The sequence below is a fragment of the Pezoporus wallicus genome, unplaced genomic scaffold (genome assembly GCF_028554395.1).
Source record: "Pezoporus wallicus isolate ANWC-B61680 ecotype Strahan unplaced genomic scaffold, APGP_CSIRO_Pwel_v1 contig_13458, whole genome shotgun sequence".
In the NCBI taxonomy this organism is placed as follows: Eukaryota; Metazoa; Chordata; class Aves; order Psittaciformes; family Psittacidae; genus Pezoporus; species Pezoporus wallicus.
The window spans coordinates 534,635-547,770 of record NW_026635549.1 but is presented as its reverse complement, the minus strand read 5'-3'; the positions used below and the strand labels follow the sequence as shown (position 1 = coordinate 547,770).

Sequence of the window (13,136 nt, the reverse complement as noted above, 5' to 3'; positions counted from 1 at the left end):
AATTACCATATGTTAGAGAGACTGGAGCAAAATGTTTCAATTAAATCAGTTTTCCGAGGGAAAAAAAAACCCAAAACAAAACAACAAATCACCACACAAGCATGCACACATAGGAACAGGAGGAATACAGAAAAGAAAAATGAGCACATGATATTGGTTGTGAGTGAATGGTTATAATCTGTCTGTCCATCTGAAACAGTCTATAAATCTCATGACTGTCTGGTCAGGAGGAGTGCTTCAGTAGCAGAAAATTGTCAGTTTGATCGTGAAGTTCAACTCTTCCAATCAGCAACACACAATAAGCACTGTGTTAAAATGAAGCCTGAAAGATATTTGAGCTTGAAAGCCAATTCTTTAAAGGCTCTGTCAGAAGTCTAAGCAAGAAAGGATCACCCTATTCAAAGGAACAGCTGAAGTGCTCAGACTTTTCCTGTAGAAGGGATGATGGGCCAAGTGAGAAGCTGGAGGTCAGGATTAGGAAGAAGGTAACAAATGGAAACATCCTAGTAGATGCCTCCAGGAAGCCCTGTCAAGGCTCATGAAGGACAGAGGGAGGTGATTACAAAGAAGCAGGTCTATTTACAAAGGGTAAAATTGTGCCTTGCCAACCTGACAACTTTGTGATGTGATGACTGTTCTGTGGATGATGGGAAATTAGTAGGTGTAATTTGCCTTGATTTTAACAATGTTTTCAGTACAAATTCTGTTTTGCAGCCAAATGAGAGAGACAGTGAATGGGTGGATGTACTAGAAGATGAGTAGGATGCTGTCTAGACCACCAGACCCAAAGGGTGGCAGTCAGCAATTTGAAGTCTGGTAGTAACTGATGACACCACGTTACTTAGGGTGTTTCTACAGGCTTGATACTGGTGCTGATGATGTTTAGCATCTTAATAACCAGAATGATTAGGTAGAATGCACTGTCAGCAAGGTTTTAGGTAACACCAGACTGGGTGGAGCAGATGATATGCTGGGCAACTGCTGTTCAGAGGGATCTCAATAGGCAGGACAAATGGGCTGAGAGTAACCACACAAATTTCCTGCACTGGGACAGAACAAAAGATGCAGCAGTCCCAGTCAGGCATAGTGCAGAATAAGTCTGTACGTGACCTAGCCATGTACCCTTGCAGTGAAGGCTAACAGCAAACTGGGCTGCACTAATAGCAGCCTAGACAGCAGTCTGAGGGACATCTACTCATCACCCATGAGTCTGCATTGGGAGTACTGTGTCCAGTTCTAGGTTCCTCAATATGCCAAAGTGTATTTGGTGGAAGATAACAAACACTGACTGGGTCTGGTAGACAGATCATTCAGGAAAAGAGAGAGCTCAATTTGTTCAGCTTGGAGAAGAAGAGTCTGTGGGAAGAATCTAATTGCTGTCTTCAGCCATCTAAGGGATAGTTAGAAAGGACACAAAGTCAAACTCCTCTTGGAGATGCACAGAAGTATGACGCAATAGACACAGATGCATTAAGGGAATTCTGATGAGATATAAGAGAAACCTTATCTTGGTGAGAGTTGTATAGCACTGGACCAGGGATCCTGCAAGACTACAAATGGCCTTCTGGAAACAATAGTAACTGATAGTGTGAAAGATTTGCTTGTGCTCGTAAGAGGAAGAAAAGGAGTAAATGAGTCTTCAAAAGAAATTCCAGATTCCTTAAATGTTTTTACAGTGTTCACACAATTACTGGTTTCTGATCAAGAAATCTCTTTACTTCAGGAAAATCTGATATGGGTATGAGGCTTTGCTCCTCAATGGGTTAGAAGTGATTGGTGATAATATGACAATGCTTTGGAAAATGACTACAGAAAGACATTTGTAATTTCTATAGATACTGTTTTATAAAGCAATGGAAAGATGCTTGCCTTCTGCGGATTGCAAACTTTGTTTATATTTGGTGCTAGAACTTCTTACAGTATGAAAAATAATAAGATTAAATATTGTGAAAAAAACAAAAAGAAAACACTTTCTTCCTGTGGCAAAGTCTTTAAGTGTATGGACCTATATATTAATGTAAGTAAAAACTACAATTCCAAAAGGAAATCCTTTGCTTAGCCTTCAGTGATAATACAGTTATAAATTATTCTATATGCTTAAAGCTAAAAATATTATAATCATATGGCTTTCAGCTTTTATCTATCACTCCAAAGTGTTCAGTGTTATGGGGCATAATGAGAATAAGCTGGTTTGTGTCCATAATATATTTTCAGATACTAAGCATTTTAATATTAAACTATACCTTACTATGGTAACAGATACATACCATGTATGCACATTAAATTGTATGCATTTCATGTTTAGCTTTTATTCACAGGTTACATAGTTTTGTAGAAATAACGGCATTAATCATCAGTAGCTGTTGTAACATACGGTTTCTTTGGAGACAGAATTGTCTTTCAACAGCTTCACCAAAACTGGAAAGAAACTGTGATTTTTCTGAAAGTATTTGAACTGTTGCAGTAATGTTACATTTTTAATTTGGGTTGTGTTAACATAGGTTTTGAAATCCTGCAGTGAATACTTGACAATAGAAATATGATCAGTGCTTTTGGCAGTGCTGTAATCATGAGTACCATGCACAAAGAGACTCTGCAGTCTATACAAATTTAAAGTACAGACAGTCAAACTTTGGCGAATATATAATGTAGACAAATAGAACTAATGAGCTACTCATCAGCTCGATAGAATGGCTGAAGAGTGTTTCTTTAGTTAGGCAAGCGAAGTGCCTTCCATCACTTTTTGTACTACATTGACTCCATGGTGAACCTTCTCCTTCTGAGTTCTTGAACTATTAACAATCCCATCTCAGCAGTCCTGCCCCTGACATTTTACTCATGGTGCATGGCTCTACAATTTCTCACAGCTCTGTGGTTTTCTCCAGTGTCTGAGCCAAGATTATGAGCTGGGTCAAATCAGAGCTCAGCCTCGGGTCACCACTACTGAATCTCAGAATAGAAAGAGGAAGAGGTTAGGGCATTTCAGGTGTCTGGAAACTAGTCTGGATATTGGTTTCATCAATGTTAAAGGTCAAGTTGGACAGCTTTACAGACTCAAACATCTTTTTAAACCACCTCTTTATTTCAAACTTAACATGAGCTGAGTGCAAATGAACCATGAGAATACATAGTTCTAACGTAAATATGCTAGTATGTGTAAAGTATACATTTACTACATACCCCTAATACTGATAAGTTGTGTAAACATTAAATTCTGATGTTTGTCCTCTGTGAAGATCTGGTTATTAGCTTAAACACAAAAAATTGCCTTGTAAAGCAGGGGAAGCTGAAACCCTCACCCCAAGGTCACCTGATTGTAAGCTGAATGCATCATGTTTTTTATAGTTCTACTAAAATTACTAGTAGTTATTTATTCAGCATGTGAGCCAAAGCCTAATGAAATTGAAAGAAAAACCATAGTGAGATGTGGTTTGGAGTCTGAGGACCTATTTCCTTCATCCTTAATTGATTGAACAGCACCCAAAGTTATGTACTGTTGTATGATGTGAATTCAGTGAGAAGACAGGCTTTCAGCCTTTTAATTTAATGTGTCATAATGGACATTTCAATATTAATGCATTTCAGATTTTTTAAATTTTCTTATTCTTTTTCCTTTCAGGCAAGCCCTGCCCCTATAATTGTCAACACAGACACCTTGGACACAATCCCTTATGTAAGTATTCATTTTTTTATTACTATATAGATCTTGGTTATTTTTCCACAGAAATTATACTCAGTACTGCATAGAAGTTATAAAGAAAATCTTTCAATTAATCATGTCCTTTACAGTTACACAGTTAATTCTTTTCTAGAAAGTATCAGGAGAGATAATTTCACTCAGATGAGTTATAGCATAGTGTATACACATAATTTGTAGTTTAGATTTCAACACATAAATTGTAACTTACTAAAACTAGCCTTTCTTTTTTTAAAAAATGTGATTTCATTAAGCCTTTCTTCCTTACAGGAAGATAAAGAATGAATAGCTCTTGTTAGAGCATCATGCACCCTCCTAGTTTATTAAGATGATACCTAGATGCACACTGTAATATTAAAATGGTGCAAACAGCTCTTCATTTATCTGTCTACATTCCTGTTGTAGATGAAAGCTCTTCATGATGAATAGCAGTACAAACTAGATGACCTCATGTTTTCTTATTAATGTCTCTTCCTTTACATGTCTTCTAGAAAAAAATTATAGTGAATGTTTTTATTAGAGTTTTAAAAATTTGCTTTTCTACAAGCATTTGATATCATTGTTACTTTAGACTGTAAATGCAAGTATAGTTGAAGATAAAGGATACAGAGAAAGACAGTGAATACATAATAAAGAGAGCAACAGGCTTAAATGATTGGAGGCAAGAAAAGCAAGTAGTGTGAAGCTGACTAGACAGTATCTGATCTTTCTCCTTCCATCCTCTTAGTTATCTTTCTAAAGCTTCTAATTAATGTCTCTCATCTGTCATATTTTGTTCACGTCTGTTTCTTATGATACCAATGCATAAGCCTAATTATTTATTCACCTACACCAGTCATATTGCTGGGTTCTGTCTTTTAGAAGAATATTGATGAGGAAGTTTAATAGGGGTTGTCCTGGCCAGCTTGTTTGTTTCTGACAATTCATAAAACTTGGAAATTAATATGCAGAACATATGTAAGGATCACAGCCAGGAGCGATTTAGAAGAATGACACTGCTGAAAAGTAGAAGAGAAATTCCTTATTGGGAATTTCAACCATTGGGAAGGGTGGAAAATTTAAATTTCCCTGTTCATTTGCATCTGTCTTTCTTAACAAGCTTCCTATAATTTCTGAGTCTCAGTTTTCCTTACCAACATCAGAACCATCTTCTATGGTCTCAATAGGTCTGGCTTTTCTGTTTTAATGAGACATTTTTCACTTAGTGTTCTCTAGATTTACCAAAAGGAACATTGTGAGCCCCAGTTCGCATTTCCAGCACCGGACCTGTGCCCAGGATACTCTGCAGCTACGGTGAAAGAATTCCTAAATACAGATGCAATTACACTAGTGACAAGATGTTCAGTCATTACGATTTATTCCCATAACACAGTCTATCAGTACGTCTACACTTTTATTGAACTTTTATACTAGTGTTCCTTTCTCTTAAAAAAAAAAAGAAAGACAAACGACCAAATACATTCAAAAGAAATATTGACAATAGACTGAAAAGTGCCTGTGGGCTGTTTCAGTCTCCAACATGATGTGAACTAAATAAATTAACAGAAGGTGCTGTTGTAAAAATAGACAATTCTGAACCAGTCACCTTGCTCTTATCCAGTGCATGGGAAGAATTATGTCCCTTGGTATGGGGCACAGCAGCACTACCAAAGTGAGGCTTATTTAGACTAGCCAATAAGAAATGTCTAGATGAAGCATATCTTCTGAGCCCAGGCCACCACAGTGCCCCACAGACCATAGGGCCTTTGCTATAAGTAGACATTTCTTTCTGATCAGGTTTTGTATGCTTGAATTCTATCCAGAATGAGACAGAAAGACAAGCATATGGACAAATGACCTCTCCATCCCACCTGGTATTTGGGAGAGTGGACTGTGGTCTTTTTGGGGAGAGCTGTGTTTTCCTTCTTCCTCCCAGGACTAGTTCAGTTAAGTTCTGTTTGGTTTCATTTTGTGGTATTTTGTTTGCTAGGAAGGAGCTGTAGTCATTAGGCCAGATATATGTTTGCTTGTGTGTGAACCTGGGCCAGTGAACCTTTCAAGAGCAGGTTTATGGTCAGCATGTGGTGGGTTGGCTGTGGCTAGCAGCCAATTGCTCTTCTCACTTTCCTGTGGGTCAAGGAGAAAATGGAAAGCAAAAGGAGTTGTGTATTGAGATAATGATCAAACAGGGAAAGCAAAAGCTTCATGAGCAGGCAAAGCAAATTAAGGAATTCATTTACTACTTCCCATGGGCAGACAGATGTTTAGCTGTTTCCGGGAAAGCAAGGCTTCATCAAGTGGAGCAGTTACTTGGGAAGACAAATGCCAGAGCGACAAATGACCCCCCCCCCTTTCCTCCTCCTTTCCCTGACCTTTTACTGCCTGGATGCTGTGCAAGCTCTGTTCAGCAACAGCCAAAACACTGGTGTGTTACGAACATTGTTTCAGCCACAAATTGAGGCATGGCTCTATATGGACTACTCTGAAGAAAATTAACTCCCTCCCAGCCAGACCCAGTACAGCCTAGAATACCATGTGGGGCCTATAACACAGCCTGTAACACCATGAGATGTTATGAGAGCTTTGCCCCTCTCTTGAATATTTGGAAAGGCAGAGGAAAATCTTCCCAAACTGAGTAAGCTGATGCAGCCTTCAGCATATAATTAATTTTACAGAAAATATAACTTAGCTAATATGCCCTAAAATATTTTGTTCTGGACAGGAGAGTTCAGAGAGACAAAATAAAGCAAGATTAATGATTATTTTGAAATGTGAACATGAGTCAAGCACCTGCCTTTTCAGCACTGTCAGGACTTCCTGACATGCCTGGAAGAAGACTGCTCAGGGACATCTTTGGTGAATGTTTAAATATCCTTAGAGTTAATCTTGTGAAAGCTTTAGAAAGGAATCATTCTCTTTTAGTTACCACAGAAAAAACACATCTGATTTGTCCCCTAATAAGGACAAATCATTTTACAGATCAGAGAATCCAAGTTACAGTATTTGGAACTAGATGATCTTAAGGTCCTTTCCAACCCCAACTATTCCATGATTGCCTGTCCAAAGCTAAGAGCAGACACAATTTAAGTGGGCATAGAGTAGCTGATACTCTAACTGCAGCATGTCTAAAACACCCAGAAATGCTGATCTAGAGTCATCTTAGATCCCTGCTCTTCAGCTCCCTTTGTGAAGCCTCAAAGCACATTCAGGAGTCCAGGGAGCCTCCTATGGGAGGAAAAGACAGAAAGTTTTAGGTCTTACCAATTAGACCGTGTTTCCTATGATCACGTTCTTTTTCTCATATCCTGCTTTTCTCCAGTCTTAGATGTTTGCCCTTTAATTTTTTCATTTGAACATGCATTCCCCATATCTCTGTACCTTTTCTAACTTAACTTGTTAAATAAAATTAAAAGGCAAGTGAATACATATATATATCTGCAAGTGATACATCTCATGGAGATTTTTGATGTATTAGTCTTTGATTTCTGAATGTTGGGGGGTTTTAAGATGCTTTCCATGACAGCTGGTTGGTACTGTCCACTTATACTTTTGCAAAAAATAATGCTGCTTAAAATATATATATATATATATATATAATTTTTCTATTAAAATCTATTTTTTTCTGAAATAACTAGTTTTTATGATGTTTATCATAACAAAGGTAACTAATTCATTTTAGGTCATGTAGAACCTATTTTCAAATTTTAAACACAGGAATAAACATGGACTTGCAAATTTTGGTAAATCAAAGCGGTCTCACTTTTTTTCTGATGTTACTAGCCACAGCTGCTTGCCTGATAGGTCCCTCAACAAGGTCAGGCTATTTTTAGTGTGGCTACACAACAGATGGAGACTTCTTATGATTTTGTTTAGCTGTTGGCTCAACAGCACAAGAAACCTGTCTCATTGTTTCATTTTACCCAATGTACCTTCAATGCATTTCCATGACAACAGCTCTGCTCATCCTCTCTGCCACCTTCCTCCAAACATTCCTGAGTGTTTTCAGAAGTAAGGGGCCACACAGCAATGATTACCGTTCACAAAGTACTTTCAAATGTAATGTTTCCACTAGTCCACAGAGAGAAATTTCCTTTTTCCAGCTGGTATGCAACTGGTAAACTGTGTTTTTTGTCTCATTAACATTCTAATGACCTAAACTCCAGTAATTAAACCTTTTGGTACTGTTGATGTTCTTCAAACCTTTAGCTCAGTAGTTTGAAAGAAAAACTCATCCTGTGAGGGGCTGTTTTTCATCAGTATTCTTTTCTTAAATGGAGCAAAAGAAAAAGCCTTATTATATTATGGTATATTCTATTCCTTATAATTTGGCCCTGCAGCAAATAACAAAAGAAACAGTTAATAAGCCTTGTTTCTAGGTGCAGTGGCTTGAAAACTTTAGCTCACCAAGCTTTGGATGTGGGAATAAATTTGACAGAAAGCTTTGGTGGTACAAAATGAATGATTCCGTGGCATTTCAAGCACAATTAAACATTTGTGGGAGTTTGTTTGTTCTCTATTCTTTGGCTGTAAATTTTAGATCTTTTTTGTATAATGAGAAGTATTCATTTAATAACATATGAATCATCTCACTTTCTCTCTTGCACAGAATAAGCCCTACTTACTTCTTTTTTAGTTTCCGTAATGCTGTACAGTTAAGTTAAAAGTAGCTACAAGGCTGGCTTTGCTGCACCACTTTCAGAAATTGATGGGAAACTTCCTATTTATTTTATGATGGAATTTAATTTTTCTTTCAGCTAACTAAACACTGATGTAAGTTCACTCAGGTACCATGGTAGTTACTTTCCTCCCTGTATTTTCACAGTGATAAGATCTAAGGAATACGTACTTCAGTCTCCTTTACGTCCTAATGAATTCCTTGTATTTCTTCAGTCTCCCATTGTTCTCCCAAATTGTTGTTGTTATTATTACTATCATTATTATGATTTATTGTTATTGCTGTTTTATTACTGGTTTGCTTTGCTAATTGTGCTGCCTACGCTGAGCTCCGTGCAGTCACACACACAATTCTTTCCTTAAGAAGTGGGTTTTATACTTCTCAGGTTATGTTTTCATGAGCTGTAATCAAATATTTAGATTGTTTTGCACTTGTCTGAGCGTGGCCATGCAGATGGCTGTGCAGCTGTTCTGGTGCATCTCTGCTTAGGGACACTGGGAACTCAGACCCCTTCTGGAGTGTGGCAGTTGCTCCATGACAATTCCTGCATAGGCAAGCATGGGGCTGTGGTGATGCCTCCTCCTAAAGAAATTGTCACATTATAGTCTTGATGAGTGGTCTGTGCAATGGATGGGGAGCTGGCTCTCCGACTGCGCCCAGAGGGTGGTGGTAAATAGCTCCTTTTCCATCTGATTACCTGTCACCAGTGGTGTCCCCCAAGGATCGATACTAGGCCCTATGCCATTTAATATATTCATAAGAGATCTGGAAGATGGGATCAAGCCCTCCCTGACCAAGTTTGCTAACAATACCAAACTGAGTGGGGAAGTGGACACTTAGAAGGGAGACCCAGCCTGCAGGATGACCTGGATAAGCTGGAAAAATGGGCTAAAAAGAACCTTATGAATTTCAACAGGAGCAAGGGTAAGGTCTTATACCTGGGTAAACACAATCCAAGAGTGGAGCACAGGCTGGGATCTACCCAACTGAGGAGCAACTCTGTGGAAAGGAACCTGGGGGTCCTGGTGGACACAAGCTCAGTAGGAGTGACCAGGGTGCTGCTGCTGCAAAGAAAGCCAAGAGGATGCTGGGCTACATCAAGAAGGACATCATCAGCACAGATAAAGTCATCATCCCACTCTGCTCACAGTAGAGTTTCAGGCCACAGCTGTAATATTGTGTTCAGTTTTGTGCCCACTATACATAAAAGATGTAGACAGGCTGGAGAGGGTCCAGAGAAGGGCCACAAAGATGATCCAGGGACTGGGAAGCCTAAGAAAAGGCTGAAAGAGCTGGGTTTGTTCAGCCAGGAGAAAAGAAGGATCAGGAGAGACTTGATCACTGTGTTCCAGTAGTTAAAGGGTGACTACAGAGAAGATGGAGACTCCCTTTTTACGTGGAAAAGACAAGAGGTGATGGGCACAAGCTATCCTGGGGAGATTCCAACTGGACAAGAGGAAAATACTTACCAATGTGAACAATCAAATCTCCCCAGTATTGGACACTTTTAAGCTTCACTTGGACTAAGTGCTGGGACACCTAGTCCAGACCGTGGTTTTCCCAAGAAAGTTTGAACAGACAATCCTTGAGGTCTCTTCCAACCTGGTATTCAGTGATTCTATGAATCAGCTTTCTCCTCTGTGATCCTAGTCAGCCGGTGCACCTGGATTTAGTACAGTAGAAGGAAGTACATAAAGGTTTAAACAAAGGCTGCATAGAAAAATCTTTCTATTCTGATCTCTCAGATGAAGTCATGCACTGTAGTTACATCTGAATGTAAAGAGAATGGGGAAAACTTGCCAGTCAGTACTCTGAAGGCTTTTACTGGATCATATGAATGTAGGTGCAGCCTATTTTCCTGTTTGTTTATCTTAAGAATAAATGTGTTGCTTCTTTCTTGATGAGTTTCATCGTAGTCTTGAAAGTCAGCTTGCACATCTTATTATCTTGAATGACTCTTATATTTTCTAGATTGTTAACCACCTTTGTAGTTTACACTCATCTTTCCGTCACTTAACATGGACTACAATGGGAAAGCTAAATCTTATAGAGCTCTGGTGCTAGTTTTTAAAAGCCTCATTGGCTTGGCTTCTTAGTTTTGGCCCTTGAATTGAATCACGGCAATGTTATTTTCCATGGCAATCACTGCTGTGTTCTGCTGTATGTCATTGTTTCTATACTGGAATATATATATATATATGTAATAGCAGTATTGACAAGATTGATCTAAATCATGTTTATAAAATATTTTCAGACCATTAATGATGTCAGAAAACAATTTCCCTTAAAAATGCAGAAATAGAAAACACTTCATCCTGTCATCTGATGATTTAAATGTGTTTTAGTATGATGGATAGCAGAAAAATACATTGTTGCTGTCCAAAACACAAAGTAAAAGTACAGAATGGATGTTATGAATCTGATTTATTTTGACTCTATTTCACATCCATTTTTATTCTACCTGAAAATCAAAATACATCAAAACTTTTCCTTTAAAATAAACTGTTTTAGAAAGAAACAGCTTTACAAAACAGGCCAAAGTGATTTTGATGTAAAGTTTCTATTGTTTTTACTGGATTTATCTGTTAAATTCCTGATGCAATTTTGAATATTGAAGCCTCATCTAAGACATAATTTTTGAGTGGGGGAAAATGCAACTCTTTAAAGTAAAACAACTTCATATTTGGGGGGATTTCTTTTATTTTGCTCAGGTATGAGCACTGCTTTCTAGATTTGAGTGCTACATGTCCTATTACACAGTAAATCAGTAGAAAACATTCATTGTGTCTTGATGTAAGTAAAAATATCAATGTCCTTTCAGTCCAACAAGTAAAGGCATCTCTTGGTCACGTATTTAATTACTCTATCACATTTCTATTCTGAAAATCTATAATGCTTTCCTTTTTCAGTTGCTTGGGAATAACCCTGGCCTTTAAATTCAATCAAGAAGTTCTTTCTGTGGACGTTTGTTTGAAACATTGCCATTAGCAGAGTGGGAGAGAAGAGCTTGTTGAAAATAATAAGGGCCCATCCTCCATTTTTCTGTGTCCCTCTGCATCAGGTGGACACAGCATAGGAAATGTATAATGCCTCATGCTTTTTGGATTTGGACTACTGCATTTTCATTGAGATCATGGGTGTGCTTGAGAAGCAAATTCCCTGCATTTAGCAGTCTTTAATTCACGCACATAAATTCCCTGAGAATGGTATTGTGCTTTGCTTTTGCAAAATCTGTTACTGTTGGGCCACTCTCCTTATCCTTGCAGTTTCTACTGTGGGGAAGGCATTGCTTTGTCAGTTATTTTTATCACACTGAGAAAAATCATATATGTTTGGGGGGGGGGGTGGTGTATACATACCCCTCCTCTATGCCCAGGTATACTTCATTTTTAATTCATCCAAGATAATTTGTCCATGAGGTTAGTATGTGCTGCAGAATGCAGAACACGCCTGTTAGAGTTGTTTGAAGCACTTGGAAATTGCAATCAGTATAGATTGAATTGCTTGAATTGAACTAAATTAAATGTACTTTGAATTTGGTTTTGTCTTGCTGTCCCTAGCCTTGAATTAGCTTTTGCTTTTGTTTTTATGTCATTTTTGATATATTACACCACAGACTGACAGTTAACATTGCTGAATTTTGTAGTAGGAAGCTAAAATCAGCAGGGTCTGTGGGTTTGCAAGGACGCAGTGGCAAACATAAACTCTTGAAGTTCTGCTTTTATAGTGTAATCCATGGCCTTAAGCCATCAAAACCCCTGTCTTTCATAAATATTTCTGTTCAGTCTAGGTTTTATTCTGTTGCATAAAATGCTTAATTTGTATATATAATTAAGAAGTTGATAAAGCTTTTCAAGTACACAAAGCTATTTTTGCATGGTGATCATTTTATTCTGAATTACTTTTTCATGAAGTTGCATTTCTGAACTGAATTGGGAAACACAGCATAAAGACTACAAGTGAATAATTACTTATCTATAGACTTCATTTCTTTGTGATTTGAGACAGGGCACTTGTAGATAGATTTTGTTGTTTTAGGAAGGTGTAGATCTTAACTGAAAGCTGCTGTCAGAAGTAAAAGAATTAACGCAGATGTCATTCTCTTAATAGTTTTAAGTAAGGCAGAAAGAGTTTACCTGTTCCATTTTGGTGGACTTCAGACATTAGTTAGGCAAAATTTAGAGTGCTCTTGTCAAAGATGGACATATTCCTTCGACCTTGGATAACCTAAGAAGGAAAGAGATAGTAACTACTCGGTATTAAAGAGAAAACTAATTTTGATGAAAAATAGAAAAGGAAAATATTGGGTTTATGTCTTATTGGAAATGGAAGGGCTTAATTTCTCTGATGTTTCAGTCCTTTAAGATGAGATATATCTGGAATTGATTTTATGAGAATCCTCCTTTGTAATTTTAAGAGTATTTATTTTTTATGTCTAGAATTGACTGATATTTTGCTTTGCTTTGCTAGCTATCTTTTAAAGTTCAGCCAAGGCAAGGTTATTATCCTGGAAGTACATAATGCAACATTAGTAATAACATCGGGAAGAAAAGATTTCTTTCCCTCATAAACTTTTAGGCATTGCTCTTAGCATTATCCATTGTGGTTTTTTATAGGAGGGTTTTTTCACATTATTTATGCTAAATTCTAGAATAGCTGCAGTGTGTTCTTACTCTTTTCCTACAGCAATATAAATAAATCTTGCTTTAATAAAAATGCAAAATCAACTATTAAAATTCTTACATTTCCCCCTGTTGTTAGCCAAGGGTTAGCTGATCCACGCTG

General features: G+C 37.7%; 1 protein-coding gene across 24 annotated transcripts in view; it reads left to right on the top strand.

Moving 5' to 3' along the window:
• Window positions 1-13,136, top strand: part of DLG2 (discs large MAGUK scaffold protein 2) — a 995,744-nt gene that overhangs the window by 598,366 nt on the left and 384,242 nt on the right. For all 24 annotated transcript variants that reach the window (XM_057396723.1, XM_057396722.1, XM_057396721.1 and 21 more), the window contains one exon: window positions 3,620-3,673. In XM_057396723.1, coding sequence (XP_057252706.1) covers window positions 3,620-3,673 — 54 coding nt within the window. The remainder of the gene's footprint in view (window positions 1-3,619; window positions 3,674-13,136) is intronic.